We start from the raw sequence: 20,531 nt of genomic DNA on the forward strand, positions 1-20,531 counted from the left end.
CACTCACCCTCACTCACCCTCACTCACCCTCACCCTCACTCACCCTCACTCACCCTCACCCTCACTCACCCTCACTCACCCTCACTCTCACTCACCCTCAACCCCTCACCCTCACTCACCCTCAACCCCTCACTCACCCTCACCCACCCTCACCCTCACTCACCCTCAACCCCTCACCCTCACACAGTGCAATAGGTCTCGGAGCATTTGAGTTAGAGCTTTTAGAAATGTTTATGGCTTTTTTTTTAATTCTTTAGCATTGGCTACAGGAAACAAAAATGCTAAAGATTTACAAAAAAACCCATAAACAATTCTAAAAGCACTAACTCTAATGCTGCGAGACCTATTGCATTTCCAATGCTTGTTTTGATTGTGTTTCATATTGTTGACAAATAAGTCATGTTTGATATTTGCAGGTAAGGTTAGAAAAGACAAATATATATTATTCAGTTATGGATAATATTGGAAAATGGCTGGTGAGATTGTGTTGCTTAGAGCATATGAATGTGTGTGCCTAGGGACTTTGCCATTTACTCCAATCTGCTTGGTGCATTGGGGCCCATTGCTCAGTTTGGGGTGGCTGTAAAGTGGTGAGGTATCTTCTTTTTAGTTTCGTGGCTCTGATATAATGAATCAAATGATGTCTACTGTTGCTTTGCAAGAGATTATTGTGTCAAAATATGCAACTATATAATGTCCAATCATATTTACGATGATGATACCTAGATCCAAGTGAACTTTTGCGAGTTATAGATAAGGTGTCTAAAGTGACAGACTGCTTTTTATTGGACAATAGCTGAGTGAAAATCGATTGCTTGTGACTCAGCAGTGGTAAAATCTATGTTCTGTTGTTGGCTAGCATGTTGAATACTGATTTGCCGCTCAGTCTTATGCTACATATGGGACAGTCAGCAACTCCAATAGAATAAGTATGGAATTTAGGTGGCATTTTTCATAATCAAAGGACCTTTGAGTTTGAGTTTGAGTTTTAAATTATTTATAAAGCGCGCGTACACCTGACGGTTCCATGGCGCTACAGTATGCTAAGTCCTAGAGAAGCGAGGATGGCAGGTGGGGGACTAGTGAGCGATTATAGGGGGAAGGCTTTAGAGAATAGAAAGGTTTTTAAAGCCTTTCTGAAAAGAGGGTATTGGTTAGAGCTTCTAAGTTGGGCAGGAAGGGAATTCCAGAATATGGGGGCAAGGGTAGAGAATTTAGAGCCTCCCTATTTTTTACGGCGAAAGCGGGGAACAGTCAGTAGGTGTTGAGAAGAGGAGCGAAGTTCCCTGGAGGGGGCATAGGGTTTGATCTCCGAAGAGATAAAAGCAGGAGATAAGCCTAGCTGGGCCTGAAAGGTGAGGCAGCCCACCTTGAATTGGGAGCGTTCGCGAATGGGGAGCCAGTGCAAGGATTTTAAGAGGGGAGTGACGTGATGGGATTTAGTGAGGTTAAAGACCAAACGGGCAGCTTGGTTCTGGACCAGCTGTAGTCGTCGTACACTGTAAGCCGGCATACCATGGTAAAGGGAGTTGGCATAGTCCAAGCGGGAGACGACCATGGAAAGAACGATAAGTTTTAGGGCCGTGAAGGAGAAGAAGCGGGAGACCTTGCGGATAGTGCGAAGAGATAGAAAAGAGGAGGAAACCACCGAACTCACCTGAGAGTGCAGAGTGAGTTGGTCGTTCATTTTTATACCGAGGGTTTTAACAGAGGAAGAAGGGGGTGGAGGGGGGGGCCCAAGGGAGGGAGGCCAGAAAAGGGGGGACCAGGGACTGGAGCAACCACCTGTCAAAACTAGCTCTGTTTTACCTGGGTTTAGTTTCAGGTGGTTGTGGTTCATCCAGTCCCTGATGAAGAGCATTGTAGATTGGAAATTAGATTTAGAGTCAGGGGAGTGAGAGAGAGAAAATATGAGCTGGAGGTCGTCCGCATAGTTATATACGGAGACCTCCATTTGCTGAAGAGCAAAGATGAGGGAGCTATGTACAGGTTGATTAGTAGAGGGGAGAGAGAGGAACCTTGGGGGACCCCACATACCACCTTCCGAGGTTCAGCCAAGAAATCGCCCAGACGGACCGCTTGGGTGCGATCACTTAGAAAGGAGGACAGCCAGACCAGGGCGGTGCCCCCGATCCCCGCCGCCCCGACACGTGAGAGTAAGATGGAATGGTCCACCGTGTCAAAGGCGGCAGAGAGGTCGAGTAGTACCAAGGCCTGGGGGATGTTAGTGTCCAATCCCTCTCTAAGTTTGTCAAGTACTGAGAGCACAACTGACTCGGTGGAATGAGCTGGGCGAAATCCGGCTTGGCGGGGAGCCAAGACTCGATTTTCTTCCACGTAGTTGGTGAGTACTCTGGTAACATGACGCTCCAGGACTTTCCCTAGGAACGGGAGCAAGGAGATGGGGCGGTAATTGGCGGGGACAGAGAGGTCCGCGCCAGGTTTTTTTAGAATAGGGAGGATTGTAGCGGTTTTGAGAGCAGGAGTGACTACACCCTGGGACAGGGAGCAGTTAAGAAAGGTAAGCGGGGGTAGCGGGCAGTTTGTGAAAATGTGACAGAGAATATGGGCAGGGCATGAGTCAAGTGGGGACCCAGTTTTGACTAGAGGGAGGAGGGAGAGAAATGATTCCTCTGTTAAAAGAAGGAATGCGTCGAGACAAGCCTCTATAGGGGGGCAGGGCGGGTTGAGGAAGGAGGAAGAGGGGGGGAGGATGTTGGCTCTGATTGTAGCAATTTTATCTAGAAAATAAGAATTCAGGGAGTCGCAAAGAGGTTGAGAGGGGGAGGGTTTGAGAGTGGTTCTGTCGGAGTAAGCAAGTTTATTAATGATAGCGAAGATTTCTCTAGGTTTGTTCTCCGCGACTGGAATTTTAGAAGAAAAGTAGTCCTTTTTAGTGGACAGAATCGACTTTTTATATTGCTGCAAGAGGGAAGTGTACTTGGTTTTGAGGATGGGACTGTACTGTCGTCTCCAAGCTCGTTCTGCGTGGCGGACTGAGAGTTTTAATGCCTTCAGTTCGTCATTGAACCAGTGGTTGGAATCGTTCGTCCGTCTAGAATTTGAATTGACCTTCGAAACACACATGCAGGAGGTGTTCAAATCACCATGCCCTGTCCAAGGTCTGCTCAAATCTCAAAATTGCTCATCAAAAGCTGGTGTTGGAGGCATTAATCAAGTCAAAACTATATCATTTCATGCCCATGCACTTCTTTCTGCTGAAAGTATCTCTTGAAAAAGGCAATCATTCAAAAAAGGACTATTTTCATTTTCCTAAGCCTGAAAAGCTTGACCACGTGGTGGCAAATCCTATGCATATGGCCTAGTTGATCTTTGATCCTGAAACTCAGCACTGCACCAATTTCTTGTCTTGAAAGTCATTACTGCAGAAGACCTTATATACTGCTGTATATTTTCAGATGGTGCTTCTTCAAATTTGGTGGTCAGGCCCAAAAGGTGGCAGATGGGGGCACCTCAGTGCTCTGCAAATATCACCAAGCCTGGTTATCTTTAAAAAATTATAGTTCTACCATCTCCATTTATATAAATATGCCCTGATTAAGAGTGACACAGAGGGGAATGAGAGTATTGCATATGGTGAAATTGAATACCCCGTGGTTCAGAATTTGTCCATTATAATTACATCTAGTCATAGGTTTTGCCATTCAAAATGGGGCCTGACCTGTGGTCAATGGTGCTTTCCAACCAAAACCCGCACATCCTGGTATTTACTGTGTATGGTCTTCAGTCTATGTTTTATGTATAATTTTACTTGTCGACATGTAATTGTTGAAAATTGCAGGGGTGCAGCCTTTATTGCACCTGTGAATGCCAAGGTGCAGTAAACTTTGCAATACACTAAATACCGATCTCTACGCAAACAGTTGTCAGAATTATCTAGTTCACTTGTATTAAGGACCTTGAATTGATGACATGAACAAGAGAAATACCTGTAGCTGTATTATTATAAGGGTGCACTTTCTCTGTTTACACCACAGGGCATCCTAAAACAAGTACATTGTGTACCAACAGGGAGAGTGCACCCTATTATGGTGAATGTGCTGCACTCATGGCAACTGCAAACTTGTGCTGCCCTGAGGTCAGCGCATTCAAGTGAAATGCCGTTCTGCTCTTTTAAAGCCGCTCCTTGGTTAACAGTGCAGGAGGCACCGACCTGCACTTTCTAGAGGGGGAAGAGATCCCCTTGTAGGCAGGTGCAGTGAGTCACTGCACCCACGTGCAAGGGGATGTCTGTGGGGTCCATAGACGGCTGCCTTTAGGAGGCATACTAAAAATGTATCATCTTTTTCTGGCGGACTTTCAGTGCGTCTCCTCAAGGCTTGTTTGCTTCGGCGCCCGCATCCATACCAGGGCATGATTGCAGAGGCAAAGTGATTCCCTCATTTGCATTGGGCCACATCCCTGTGCAAATGAAGGAACATCTTCTAATGATAGCGCTGGCACTACATGTGCACTAGCACTATCTATATTACAGAAGGGTCCGCACAAGTGTCTGTGGCCCGTTTTGTAATACCCAAGTGTCCAGGTGGCGCACAAAGTGGGCGCCTATGCCCGTTGTGCCTCGGGCGCTCTCTGTATTATGGCTCAGGTAGCGGTGATTAGAACTCTTTTTACTTTTTTTTTACTTTTATCGAGGACATACACTCCTTAGGAAATTATATGTTTAATATATATCGTTTTAATCATATGCCATGTGGTTTGATTCCAATTTTATGGACTTTGTAGTGCTATTATCTTTCATTTAGAAAATACCCTACTTAATATATATTTTTGTCTTCCCAGAAACTGGGATTTCTGGCATTGTTTGCTCATTCTGAATATTTAACATCAACAAATGTAGTCTCATGTTCTGGAAAAGCAAGCGCTTTCTGAACAGATTGTTCCATCTGAGTTAGCATTAATTGACTGACCCCAAAATACACTGCTGTCTGAATCAAGCTGCATTCTGCATACATCCACAAGAACTAATTCCATCTCCACATTTTAAAATATTTAAGCCATGTTTAGAACTGCTCTTAATTAGTGAAAAAAAGTCTAATATTGGATCTTAGATGAGGAATCGGTATACTTTTAATGTAGAAACGTGTTGTGTGTTCTTAATTTATCAAGACGACGTCTCTCTTGCTAATAGGAAGAAATGTACTGCTATGAACGGGGCCAACAAACATGTATGTGTATAAAACATTACATTTCTCTGAAATTCTGTATGAGGAATGCTTCGAACAAGATTCTGGTTGCAGATGTATTACCTTAAATCGATCCCTAATGAGGTTGTTCAATTCTCATTTTGAAAGTATGAATTATTTTTCATGTAAAAGCCTGGAAGAATGTTCTACACAATCTCAGGCTCTCATATTTCATTATTTCATCTTACTCTGCGCCATCTAGCTCCAATTAATTTTAGTGATATGATTCATCCTTGGCAAAGTGAGTCATACTTCATTCAAAAGCCCCCTTGCATTGTATTCTAATATCAACTGTATAATGTGCATATAGGTTTTTAAGTAGAAAGAGTTTTTATTAATCTTTGCAAAAAAGAGTATCACTTGTATCAGAAATTAAAGCTAGGTGGAAATCACCATTAAATAGAGACTGGGGAACAGTAATTTGTGATCAAATTATACGGGTGACAAAGACCGCATTCTTTTTGTCTACAAAGTGTCAACACCTAATGCACATTTCCTCTCCTCCTTCATTTTGTAGAATCAGGAAGTGACGTGCAGACGAGAGAGGTGTCCAGTGATCTTGAAGGATTGTGCATTGGTAGTGAAGCAGAGGGGAGCCTGCTGTGAGCGTTGTAAAGGTACATTTTGCTTGTTTGTACTGCTGTTATAGGCTGTTCCCAAAATATCTATGGAGAACCCTGCTGACGCAGAGTATATATACATGACAAAACTCCACAGAACTACATCACACAAATATCTTGTGCAGGTTCAAAAATGGATTCAATCTATTTTGCACCATTCTGTTGCTATGCACCTAGGAATGGAGGAAAGGGGTTTTGCTGAATGGTCAATATTTAGAAAATCGAAGTGCACCATTTGTGCAACTTATGTACTAGTGGAAATTGACTTTTTTGTGTCTTCAACTGCTTCCCCTCCTTTTACTTTGAAAAGAGTTGTGTTCTCAACAGATGGATTAAAAAATCGGGCAAACCCTGCTTGACAAACGTTTTCTTTTAGGTGCAAAGAATTATATATTCTGGTCCAGACTTGGATAGAAGAAATACTTGATTACTTCTTTATTTATTTATTTGTCACAAGCAGCAACATTGGCGCATATTGCCTTTGCTCAGTTGTTTGCACCGGTGCAAATCTTTGCTTTGTATAAACTCTGTATACACTCAAGCAACCCTGAAGTAAATAGAGAGAGTGCCAGTATGCATTCTGTAGAGAGGAATGGCATCACACTGGGCAGGCTTCAGGTTGGTTAGTAAGCTGAGGAGTGAATTTCAAGCCTGCTTCCAATGGATCATGATCTGTATTGTAGAATGTACATTAATCCAAAACCCGTCACAAAAATGGACAGTGTGTCAGGTTTCACCCCCAAGTGTCTTGATTGCAGCATTTCAGTGCCATTAGCATCATAGTGCTGCTTCTGTAATACTAGACATTCCGAGGGCATGTCATTTATGAGTGCATCTACACAGGAAGCATAGTCAAATATACATGATGTTTGACCCCTTTAGATCAACCACCTTGTCAATGGCTGTTCATTGGCACCCTTGTACAGTCACATGGAGAAGCAACTGGGGAGGCTGCTGAGCGGATGCACTTTTTATAGCCCTTCAAAGCACACATCACATAACTACTTTAAAATGTGTTGTGAATGCTACTGTTATGCTAATGAAACACCCTGACCTTTAGGTAGCACCCAAAAGTGATATTTTGACAGAAGAGATTTACATGTGTAATACTGAATTAAAGTTTATGAGTCCATTGAGGAATTCCAGAAGAGATTGTCTCCCAAATAAGTGTGATTCTAACGCTCAGTGAGTGAGACCTAAGTGGTGTTTGAGAGACATATCCGTAAATGGACCTTAAAACAATGCAGGTTGACCTTCGAATTTACTTATGTATTTGAGATGAGAAGTCAAATGTTCAGTTGTTTCAGACTCCTAACCTTCTCCGCTATTTAAAGACTATGGTTTATGTTCTTGATTCATTGAGCCGTTTGATGTGACTATGTATTGTCTCTACTGCTGTATTTTGCCCCTCAGTTTAGAATGGATAGTGCGAACTAGGGACGTATGTTGTTCAGTGTAGCCACTACTGCTGATTCTGGGATGTTTTACGATACTTAAGTACTTTAAGCAGTGGAAATTTGGACCAATAGAGCTAGCCCTACATTTGCATAATCTGCAGATTTTAATGTAAAACTTTTTTCTAGTTCAAACAGTTCAAAAGTTACTAAAAATGCAGCAACATGACAAACAGTTGAAGGCCCTTTGCAAAGATTAACCGAGTTTACATAATTAACTTCAATGGACAGGTAATCTGGAAATATTTAGGACATCATATTTCTGTGAGATTATATTTTGCCTATGATTCTCAGGTACCATCAAAGAAGAGGAAAGTGGTTGAGGTAAAGGAAGAATAAGTATGGTGCAAGACCAATTTAGTGACATTCAAACAATTACGTTTTTAGTTTTCTGTGGAATCGGAACAGGTCTTCAGAGACCCTAAAATCAACAGGCGATGGGTTCTCATAAAAATGGCCGTTTTAGCGATTGCAAGCCAGCCTGAATATCATGCACAATCAATAACATGATGCAACATTATGGGTCCCCATAATCCTTTTGAAGAGGAGCATAGCAGATGTCCGAACACTGATCAGTGTCTCCATCAGGCGTGTTCCAATGTTAGGTATCTCACTCTCATTTTATATCAGAAGTTAATGTTACACCCCTGTCTTCTTCATTGTAAAGCGTATGATTTGTTTTTCAAAAGGACTGGACTTGGTGCAATGGAACAATTCAGGGATTTAGTTCAATAACTCTATCCAGTGTGCACTCCAAAAAACGTGTAAATAGTTGCTCACTTTTTGGATTATTTGCAGAACACCAGAGCAGGTCAGTCAAGGTTCGTCTTTTTTTCTGGTGATTTCACGGTCTTATGACATACTGGACATCAGTAACCTTGACCGATGAGCGCAAGGACACGAGTAAGTGAGGGAAACAAACTGTACAACATCCAGTTATCAAGTTGGCTGCCTTTCGATAAGGGCTTCAGTCAGGATTGAAAGGCAGTGAGTCAGGCGATGCATTTGAAGCAGAAACATTCCCGGAACGTGATAAAAAAGTGAAGGTCAGTGATTTGTCTCATACGTGAAGGAGGTACTTTGTATGAACCCTAATAACATTGCAGTACCATAAAAGATCCGTGGTCACTTTGTCAGCATCGAGTTGACTTTGCAAAAAGACCTAACACTTTAATAATCTACTTTATAAACACTTTAAAAGCCACAGCACACATTGGAGATTATGAAATAATAATTTGACATGCCATGACAAAAACTTAAAACCTCTTGCTGTGTTATGACACTTTGTTGCTGTGCTTTTAGCATTAAATTGAAAATCTGTGTTGCGCACCCAAAGTGCATAGTTATATTCAGAGCTACTGAAATTATACGATTGTGCAGCTGTGGCAATTAACACATAATTATGAATTTACCACATTTGCCATATAATCCATCAACTGCCTCAAAATCTGCAGATTTGAACAGAAACACCTTTTGGTTCAACCTCAAATGGTTCCAAAGTTTCTAAAAATGCAGCAGCATGTGTTGACGCATGATGGAAGGCCCTTTTCAAAACTTAGATGGTCAGCTTTTTATGGCTTATTGCTAAATTTGAGTGTTAAAATTGCGTAAATAAAATTCAACTAATGCCCAGACAGTGTTACCGCATTTAAAAGTAATAATAAATGAAGAAATACTATTACAGAATGTACCACATTATGCCACATAATGCGCCTTTTCATGCCGCATAATTTACTCAACCCTGTTGCATAATTTTCCCCTCTCCTGCCACATAATTCCAGTGGCTGTGGCTATATTCAATAGATGGATTCTTCTGTTTTTGGCTTCTCACACAGCATATTTCTTAATGTCACCTGTTAAAAAAATGTACTTAAAGTTCTCTAAAAATCAGACCAAAAGTAGCTGAGAAAAATTCGATTTCTGGGATTTGTTTTCACTATTTTACTAAGAATCCCTATTTTGATAATTGTCTAGAGGCCAAACTGCATGAAGGATATGCACATCACTTTTCAGTTCCTGTGCCAAGTGAGGGAAAACTGGCCAGCTTTTTAGTTTACCCTATTAAAAATGTAATGTGTTACCAGAGAAGTATGAAGAAAATAAGAAACGTCAATTGAAATATTCTTGCCTGGGCAAGAGAGCAAGATGAATTAATTGGTCATTTCCAATTGTGAGCTTTCCACTTTCTGAAAATAAGACGAAACCTGATGCACATTTGTGTAGGAAGGGAATGTGCAAACATAGAGAAACAGATTATGAATGGTGTGGCAGCCAAACTTTGGTCAGGAAATAGCTGCAATAGCATGGCAGGACCTGTAGCACTGGGGTTATTTCACATGAACCACAGTGCCAAATGTCAACAATATTTGTAGCCTTCGATCTTATCTTTCCCTCCCTCCTGTCATGCGTGCGATGCTTATACTGTAACTCTTTGTGTCATCGGTCTTAATCTTTATTTACTTCATTTTGTAAAGCATTCGCTTCATAACCACTGAGGAAAAGATAACAAACACATTTCCTTCCTGACAAACCACCTCATAATAATTTCATAGTTTTAGGGCTATAACATGTAATAAAAGATCATGAAAACAATTATCTGATACCTAAGACGTCAGTTGCATAATGCACATGTGTACAAGTCCAATACCCAATTAGTTGCAATGTAACACAATACACTGTGATAGATTCACAAATATTCTGAGAAATGTAACTACCAGACTCTGCAGACTCAATGCATAGGTTGTGTTTTTTTCTAGAACACAGTTTTCTATAACTAAAGCCATTATATCTGGTCTCAGATGAATGTCATCTACAGAAACAAAGCCTTTTTTTTAGGAACAGATACTGACTGCAGCAAACCATAAGTAGAGCATTCGTATATGGCCAAGTGCAAACTAAAAAATATCACACTATTCTATTTTAAGTTCCTGAAACAGTTTCTCTTTTACAAATGTAAAAAATAAAATGCAGACTTCATAAATCCTGACTTCTAAGAGGTTGCATCAGGAACATTTTACTAGCAGGAAACACAAAACACGTCTTATTCAGTTTTGTACAGTATGTGTATTTGTTAAAGGCTTTGCCCCAGTGCTTAATTTGAGCACGTGGTTTCCGGTGCTCGGAATAAAGACAGATTGAAAAATAGGAAACAATAAGTTTCAGAACCCATGCTTTTCAGTTTGTATGCAGCTCCTTGATGCCAGTTCAAAGCTCATTGTGCCATAGTAGAAAGATTTCAACTCATGAACTGCAAGCAACAAAATGGTCTCTGTGTCAAAAGCATTAACCCACTTACCTATGTACATTAAATTCAAATCCGTAACCTTCCTGTTACACAATGTGGTTTGCAACAGGCACATTAACCCTCTCTTTGCAGACCCGGCAATCTCACAAGCCATAGCACACACCTCAGATTGGGAGAAATTAACGGAACAGAAACGTGATCGTATACGCACCATCTTACATGGGACGATAATGAAGCAATACCTGACTTCAAACTCAGCACCAAAAGGCCTCCTGGTGACTAATGCCCCCCGCATCTTTCTAGATGATGCGCAATTTAGGAAAGATTGGGCCATGATCGCGTGGCATTGCACACGTGATTGGCTCGTTCTGATCATAAAGACTGCCCTGCGTCTCTCTGACATCCTATTAATAGAAATACAGGAGACGGAATCACAATTTAAAGCAACTGTGACCGGCTACAAAAAGAAACTGGATGAGATCAATCGTGAAATGAATGAATATAAAGATAACCTATTGCAGTCCAAATTAACCAAATTTCAGAAAGACCTTAAGAAATTTGAATTCAACAAAACCTACCCTTACGCTGACCCTGATTACACAGCACCAGCAAAGGGCTTGAGTGAATCAGATGCAACAGATGATAATTCCTCCAATAGCAGTGGGTCTAGCACAGGCTCATACAAACGAGGAGGGAGACGAGGCAATAGAGGCCATAGAGGCAATCAAAGATTCCAGAATCACAACCAAGCACCAAGTTGGGCAATGGCGCCACAGGCCGGATACGGGCCGCCACCATTTCCCTTTCCACACCCACAATTTCCTATGATGGGTTGGAACCCAGGGTGGCATCACCCACCTCCCCAAAATCAATACCAGCAGCCTTTTTTAGAACGGGGCCGGAGAGGCAGAGGGAAGAACAAGAGAACCCCCAACCAAGTCTCCTGGCAAACAGACGAAGCTGTCGGGAACCGCACGAGGAGCCAGACACCGCAACCAGGGACCAGCAACCAGCAAGTCTAATCACCAACTTGTCGGATATTGAACTTACACCCGCGGAACAGCGAGTACTAGAGAAAGGACTGGGCTTTGGTCCTACAGCTCGTCCTGATAAATTTAAGTTACATTGCGAACTCACTGATTTTTTCCGCAAACTAAAACTGAAGGCCTTTTTTGAAGGGAAAGAGGATCCTAATGCAGAAATGCGGAAAGGAGATACTGGCCTGAGACCAAAATCAACGTTTGTACCCCCTCCGCACACTGTACCAGCTGCTATCACAGCTTTCGAACAAGCAGTGTTCCTGGATTTGGAAACAAGCCCTGAACCGCACCACTATGGCAACTTCAGTGCCGAGGAGTACCGGGCACTTGATAAACTAAAAAACAATAACGCTATCACCATCAAACCAGCCGATAAAGGCGGCGGCATCGTAATCCAAAATACGACGGACTACGAGAGGGTATGCGAAGAATTACTAAGTAACACCAACAATTACCTGCCACTTACCACAGATCCTTCTCCTGAACTCCAGAATCGCATTACTGATCTGGTCAAAGAAGCCGAATCAAGGGGCCACATTTCTAAAAATGAAGCAGACTTCCTTTTGATGAGTAAGAAAACCATTCCTTACTTCTACACACTCCCGAAGACTCACAAAAACAAATTGCCCCCCCCTGGACGCCCAATTGTGTCAGGAATCGGGTCTATACTAGAACCCCTGTCCACCTTCTGCGACCAGTTCTTGAAACCAATTGTCCAAAACACACCGACATACCTCAAGGACACAAAAAGCCTGCAGACCATTACTTTTGAGCCAGATACCATCATTTTGGCCACTTTAGACATTGAGAGCCTTTATACCAGTATCCCGCAAGACGAGACTATAACGGTATTAAAGGCTGCCCTGCACTCGACCATCTGGGAATATAACACCCCCAGAGAATTTATAACAGAATGTGCCACTATTGCACTGAAAGAAAACTTCTTCTCTTACCAAGGGCGTCTTTTTCTGCAATGCTCGGGTACCTCGATGGGCAGCACATTTGCCCCCAGCATAGCGGGGTTGTATGTTGTATGTTGCAGATTTCGAGGCTAAAAACATACTGTCCATCAACAACCCGTTCTGCAGAAACATCACATACTGGAAAAGGTACATTGATGATGTGCTGCTCATCTGGAAGGGCAGCATGGAAAGGCTAACGGATTTCCTCAGCTGGCTAAATACACTTAACAGATACCTGAAATTCACCCATACAGTGAGTACTACGGAGGTGGTGTTTCTTGATGTGGTTATCACCAAGAGTGGAACAACCTTAACTACCAAGACTCATTACAAAGCCACAGCCAAGAATAATCTGTTACAGTTCTCCAGCTTTCATCCTCGCCCGTTAAGGGAGAATCTCCCGTACGGACAATATTTACGGATCCGCCGGAATTGCAGCAACTTAGTTGATTTCAAATGCCAATCAACTGATCTAACAGCCAAATTGACACAAAGAGGCTACCCCAGTCACCTCCTAAACAAAGGCTTCAAACGTGCACGGAACCAACCACGGGAAGCACTTTTGGAACCGATCACAAAAACAACAGCGGAAGTGAGGTAATATAAATTTTATGGTCATGTTGTGTTCCCTAGCGAGTACCCCACCGACTCCATGTACGAGTTAAAAGTGCATGTAACTTCCCTCCTGTACCAGCTATGAAGACGCAAATACATTTGCGTCCAACGTTAACTTGTCCTCTTTCAGACCCACCATGAATGGGTTTGATGGTCCGTTCCTAAGTATGCTATGCCAACGTCTTTTTGAAGTATACTCCTACGTTTTTCAGCCTGGCTGAAAGTAGGCCCTGAATCTCTGCCACCGAGCCTCTTCTCTGGCTTCTGACTGCGAGGGCCCCTGCCCAAGCAGCCCCCGTACCCGTGAACTCTGACTTACTTCTAGCGCGGCCCTCCGTGCTCAGCTCAGCCTGCTGCCTGCCAAGATTGACTATAACCTTCGAGTTATCTGTTTTCCTCCCCGAAGATACATTCCAGCCTACTAGCTTCAGTAAACATCCTTCCTCAGCTACAGGGCTAAAGGGCCGACCTGTCTTTATGCAAGTAATTCGTAGCCTCTGTTGCCATGCTTCCATGGAAGGCCCCGTGCCCCCACGCTTCTCATACAGACACTCAGGCGCTTATACACGCACTCACAGCAAGTATAGAATAGCTTCTGCTCTAGAGACCTTTCTGCCCAGATAGCTTAGTTCCTAAACACCAGATATCAGATATGATAGAAGTACAAGTTGATCTGACATGCCAGACTTCTGTCTCTTCCCGTCAGTGTAAATGTCAAGTCCCCTGCACCCCGTCTATCACACGTCATGCAGCTGCGCACGCATCCAAGCTTCCGATTTCTGCTGACATTGCAACATTCTGTTAGCACCACCCCTTGGTGCCACCCACTTGCGTCACCTATCAGTGACGTTTCTAGCACACACGCCTAGTTACGCCTAGTTTACGCCTCTTGATGATGTACTAGCACCACGTGTATACTGTTATCTTGTCTTCTCTCAGCTGTTACGCCTCTTACATTGAACATTATGATGTAAATCAAGTATATAAGCTATGTATTGTCAATAAACGTCGGCGCGCTCATCTATCCCTTCTGACACCCTGTGTGGTGGTCAGAACATGATATCCTGATTCCTTTATGAGGAATAAAACCCTTAGAAACTCTTACACCACGGACTCTGTTTTCCTTCATTTCGATTGAGTTATTATTGATTAAGTACTTACCTGCATAGAAATTAAGAGAGTAAATTAATTATTTACATCATTTTGGCGCCCGAATAGGGACCCCTCCCCCACCTCACGCGCCGGAAGGTGCGGTGCAATCCGTGTCCCCTGCCATCAGTTAGACGGACAACACGTGTACTGGCAGGATTTCCTGCATTCCCCTCTGACACACGGAGGTGACGAAGACTGCGATCAGTGCCCAGACGAGGCGGTGAGGAGTGCGGAGGATCCCGACCAGAGCCCAGCCGAAGGAAGCAAGGTCCGAGGTGTGAAGAGGCCCACCAGTTTTCCGAAGTTTTCCGAAGTTTTCCGAAGTTTTCCGAAGTTTTCCGAAGTTCCGAGTCGAGTCCAGTCGAGTTTTCCGAGGCCTTCTGTTTTCCGTGCTTCCCGGTGAGTACCATTGCTGGGTCGTATCTAGACGGGTTTGGGTACGCAAGTCCGGTCTGCACTGTTTTTAGGCAGTGTATCTGTACTGTTTAGCAGTATATAAAGTATTCCGAATTTCTGCACTGTTACAGCAGTGTATCTGTATCGTTGAGCGGTACATTCAGAGTAGGGGGAAGTTAGCTATGTCTTTAAATGTTTCATGTGATTAATGTCGTGGTATGAATGTGATTGTTCTTGTGTATTATAGTGTTTTTTTTGTTTAAATAGTTACAGGCGAAATTAAGTATAAAGGATCAAGCATTTCAGTATCAAGTAGGCACAATGCCGTTTTTCAACAAATTAAAGCAGATAGGAACTAGGAAAGGGATGTTAGAGGAAGAGATTCCAATCCCCCCTAGGGACACTCCAGGTAATTTTATGTATAATAAACATGGCATAGACGCCATCCTGTATCTAGAGTTATGGACCGATTATACCAAGCACTTAGAGGAAAGATACCGATGGCCAGTTAACGGAACATGGGATGCCGAGTGCATCATAAAGGTAGAAGAAATATTACGGAAAAAGAAAGCTAGACAATCTCAGAAAGACGCCATAGAATTTTGGCGTAAGGAATCACGTAAGCGTGCTGATAGAGCACTCCGTAGAGAAGACAGGCTTAAAGAATCAGAAAAGGCCCAAGAAAACGAATTAGTTACTGAGGGAATTCGAGTAAAAGTAGAACAAATAGATCGTATCCAAAATGGCAAAGTGAACAACATGTATCTTTTGGCCGATGGTACCCCTGACGCCATTTCAGAAATACCGGAAAATTTGCCGTCACCATTAGTTCCAACTAAAGTAATGCATAAGACTACTAAAGACATATTCCTAAATTCATATCTCGAAGATGTAGCGCCAGCTTACACCAATCTGCCTGTTCGTGCCCTGCCTACTGACAGGGCCGGGGGTGGTACTGGCCCCCAAGATCACGCTCAGCCGACACCGAAAAAGACTAGTTCCGTTCCGCCAGCTCCGCCACTTCCCTCACCTAAAACTGATTTACCGAAACCACTTCAATCAGATCCTACTAAGAGACAAATTCAGATACTGACTACACACAGAGATAATGCCCAAGCTTCCGCTTCAGGAGGTGCGACCGCGGGTCTCCAGACCCCGCCACCGACTCACAGATTAAATCTCAGAGGTATGCAGAGTCCTCTTACGTACAGATCCCCCCGTTCTTCTAATTCGTCCCGTCTTGATGCACTAAAAGAAAATATGTCAGTTTGTAGATATGATCCAGAACCTGGACAGGACGACTTAATGATATTAGCGTCATTACGGTTAAGATCTGCTACTGATAGTTTGTTATGTTATGCAGGAATGAAGGAACGCCTAGATAGAATTTATGAGTTCGTTCAAACGGGAAAGGACCCTGACAGTATTAAGGATGCCCTGGAGAAACAGAAAGTTAATATGCAAGCACTGATACTACGATTTTTCATAAATTGTCTAATAAGAGAACGAGACAGGCCCGGAACAGAGCAGAGTGAATTAGATGCATTGAACAAGTGGGGTCAAAATATAGCTGATGGAAAACATGACAGACAAAATTGCATAGAGGCCATGTATAAAAAGATCAAGAAAGCAGTGATAGCAGTACACGAGAAAGAGAAAGAAAAGGCTCCCTCCGAGGAGGAAGAAGAATCTGAAGAACCAGAACCGACTACAAGCACTATGGCATATGTAGGTAAGGGAACTTATCTCAGGAAGGGTATCCGTCCAGAAAGCAAGAGAGTTTTCTTCTCTGCCTTAACGAATCCGAATTCTGCTGAGCATCAGTTCCAGGAAACTGATAAACGGCTTCGAGATCGAGTTGGGTACCATGTACTCAATTCTATGGATGAACAAGAACTAGCCCGATCAGCGGTATCATGGGCCGAAAATGCAAACATATATAATGATGACACGGTAGCACAGACATTTCTGAACCTCTCCCCCGACGAACAGAAATTAGCAGGGGTATATATGATTCAACACCTTCTCATCAAATACAGAAAACATTATTCCGATCCAGGTCCCTTACATGAGACACTAGAAGCACTACTGATGGATAGATGGAGAGGCCTAAGCACTAAATTAGTTCAAATAATTCTAGAACAACGACGCAGATATGATACCTTTGTAAGTCCTGAATATGTTCCCGCCCCACCCCCAGAAAGGAAAATGTACCATGTGCAGTGCGGGAGTGGTATAGAAAGTCAGAACCCCTTGCGAGAAGTGCACCCTGTTATGGGTGAGGATAAAATTTTGAAACGCGTGTATGTACACACGCCTCTGACTAAGTTAGAACTGTTAGAAATGAAGAAATTAGTACCGTGCCATGATAAAGACCCTGCAGGTTTTCATAGAGAGCTCAAAGACATGTTACTGATGGGGGACTACACATATGATGATATTATGAAAATGTTGAAAGTATTATTGCCTACGGGTATATTCGAGAAATTAAAAGAAAAGGACTGGGAGGTGGGAGACGCAAAGATTGCCTGGGCAGAAATAGAGGATGAAGAAAAGAAACGGGTTCCAGGGTTAGGCCTTGGGGACAAAACTAAAGCATTACCAGGTTTAATAGTACAGGTCCTGCCCAGATTATTGACAACTAGAAAGGAGGATTGGGACGCAATCTCGTCCTGTAAACAGAAACATGATGAAGATACTAGCGACTTTTATTCTAGATTCGAGAAATGTTTTATTATCAATAGTGGCCTCCAGCCAAGTAGCGAGTCGTACCCACATCTTTTCGTATCAAAGTTAGTCGAGAATTCCCTACCGTTAGTTAAAAATAGAGTGTATAAAGTCGAGAGTACATGGCAAGCAAATACGCCATCCCAGATGTTACAAATGTTACAATATCACCAGAATAGAATTAGGGAAGAACAAGACCAGGAACAGAAGCGCATGAAAGACACGAAAATGAAAATGTTAGTAGCCCAGACGGTTCCATCCGACAGTCACAGAAAAGGTACGGCCCAGACAAGTCACACTGCAGCTCCTGTTAAAGGGACATGCAATTATTGCAAGCAGCCAGGTCACTACGTACACGAATGTGCAGTTCTGAAACATAACATAGCGACAGGAAAAACTAAAGAGAGACCGCATCCTCCTAGACAAGACCATAACCAGCATCAGTCTACACAGAATACACAGCCCATGCATGCATCTGCACAGACAGCACAGACCGTAGCAGTACCACAGCCACAGCCCATTGCTGCAACTCAGCAAGTCTCACAACAGATGTACCAGTATGCTCAGTCTGCTTACCCCGAATATTCCCGATATACATGAAACAGCCTAGAGAGGGAAGGTGGCTTGCCTCTTATCGAGATTCCTGTAGATCAAGAAGGTCCTTATGTACACAGTCAAGTATTGGGGAAAGATAGAAAGTTTTTAATTGACACAGGGGCAAGTCGCACTACAATAAGTCATGACGAAGTTCCAGGGGCACCCCTCTCAGGCTCACAAAATGTTTCCCTTGGTTTTTCAGGACAACCTATTGTAAATGAAGTCTCAGAACCAGTTCCCCTGGCTGTGGGTCCGTTATCACGCGTTACAGACTTATTACTAACAAAATCATGTCCGGAAAATCTGTTAGGAATTAAAACACTGAAGGCTCTAGGAGCTATAATATGTTGCTCCCCGGAGGGGGTTAGACTCTTTCTACGGGATTTCAAGGGTCATTACGTTCTTCGTGAGTTTGACGTCAGATTGAAAAATGTACCTGATTACTTGTGGGCAAAAGGCCCAACTGATGTAGGATGTATGCACATTACACCATACCGCGTTACCCTCAAGGCAGGTGTTGTATTACCCAGAATCAGACAATACAAGTTACCACCCGATGCTGTAGCGGCTTTACTGAAAATCATTGAAGAGCTCATTGCCCAAGGAGTGGTCGTCGAGACCGACTCCAATATCTGTAACTCACCCATCATTCCGATTCTTAAACGTACTGATCCCAATGCACCGCCAGTATATCGGCTGGTGATTGATCTTCGAGAATTGAATAAATGCATTATCCCACAGTATCCTGTGGTCCCCGATATATCATCTCTCTTGACTGCTATTGATTCAGAAGCAACGTTCTTTACTGTAATTGATCTCAAGAACGCCTTCTTCAGCGTGCCTATTGATCCAGAGAGCCAATATCTCTTCGGATTCTGTTTAAATGGACGCAGTTTCAAATTTTCGCGCGCACCTCAAGGATTTACAGAAAGCCCCAGCATCTATAGTCAAGCACTGAAAAGACAACTAGATTGTATTCAAATGCCAGTTAACACCGCTTTACTACAATACGTCGATGATCTGCTGATCACCGCACGAAGTGAGCCCGAATGTGAAAAAGCATCACTGACAGTTTTACATTTCCTGGCCGACAAGGGACACAAGGTGTCTCCTTCGAAGCTACAATTCTGTGTTCAGCAAGTTGTGTACTTGGGTCACTTACTGTCCAAAGTGGGGAGACAGCTCACTCCCGATCGCATTCAGTTAATTGTGAACATGCCGCAACCCAAGACACAAAAGGAAGTGCGGGCCTTCATAGGCCTCACCTCGTACTGCAGACAATGGATTCCCCAGTATGCATTTTTAGCTAAACCACTCATCCAGTTAACGACACAGGAGGCAGCAACTTCGACTGTCCTCCCTTGGACTCAGGAACACACACAAGCTTTTGAAGAATTAAAGAAAGTTTTATGCCAAGCACCAGTTTTAGCGACACCATGTTACAGCAAACCGTTTACACTTTTTGTTACAGAACGTGATGGTACAGCGTTGTCTGTCCTCACTCAAGACCAAGCAGGTTCACATAAGCCTTGTGCTTATTTTTCTAGTACATTGGATTCAGTAGCTCAAGCACTCCCTGCGTGCTTAAAGTCAGTAGCAGCAACAGCGTTAGCAATAAGACAAAGTGATTCAATTGTTTTAGGTCATCAGTTAACAGTTCAAGTACCACATTCTGTAGAGGTTTTGTTAAACAGAACCCAGACTCAACACTTAACTATAGCACGACTGACAGGTTATGAATTAACACTATTCCAGCCACACATAGAAATCAGACGTTGCAGCATCCTGAACCCAGCAACACTGTTACCTACAGTTACGACAGATCCAGCTCCGCATGATTGTATAGAAATAATTAATGCAGTAACTAAGCCTAGACGAGACTTAACAGATGTCCCATTGACAAATCCAGACCTGACACTTTATGTGGATGGTTCATGCATGAGAACAAGTACAGGAGAATTAGTGGCCGCGTACGCCGTGACCACTGAAACTGAAATTAAAGAAACACATCGTATTGACACCCTGTCTGCTCAAGCAGCAGAGCTCATCGCTCTGACCCGAGCTTGTATTCTAGCCAAGAACAGAAATGTTAACATATACACAGATTCCCGCTATGCCTTCGGAGTTGTACACGACTTCGGAGTCCTCTGGCAAGAACGAGGTTTTCTGACTTCTCATGGGGCCAAGATACAACATGGCCCCCTCATTCAAGCACTGTTAGAAGCAATACATTTGCCCTCGGGCATATCAGTCATGAAGTGTAAGGCACATACCAAAGTCACAGATTCTGTTTCCCAGGGTAACGACCTGGCAGACCAGACAGCAAAACATACAGCATTGACTCACACCCAGACTACTGATGTGACAAAGACAATAGTACAAACACAGTGTATGACAGTTAGAGATCCCGCCCTAGACGTAATTGACATCCAGACACATGCTACTCCAGAGGAGATAAAGAAATGGACTGAACTAGGAGGGATTCAGACAGATCAAGGTTGGGTGACGAAGGGAAAA

At 43.1% G+C, this 20,531-nt stretch overlaps 1 protein-coding gene across 1 annotated transcript in view; it reads left to right on the forward strand.

Annotated features, from left to right (window-relative positions):
* Positions 1-20,531, forward strand: part of BMPER (BMP binding endothelial regulator) — a 477,629-nt gene that overhangs the window by 139,012 nt on the left and 318,086 nt on the right. The window contains exon 3 of the mRNA XM_086964813.1: positions 5,725-5,824. Coding sequence (XP_086820939.1) covers positions 5,725-5,824 — 100 coding nt within the window. The remainder of the gene's footprint in view (positions 1-5,724; positions 5,825-20,531) is intronic.

The sequence above is a fragment of the Lissotriton vulgaris genome, chromosome 4_1, assembly GCF_964263255.1.
Source record: "Lissotriton vulgaris chromosome 4_1, aLisVul1.2, whole genome shotgun sequence".
Classification (NCBI taxonomy): domain Eukaryota; kingdom Metazoa; phylum Chordata; class Amphibia; order Caudata; family Salamandridae; genus Lissotriton; species Lissotriton vulgaris.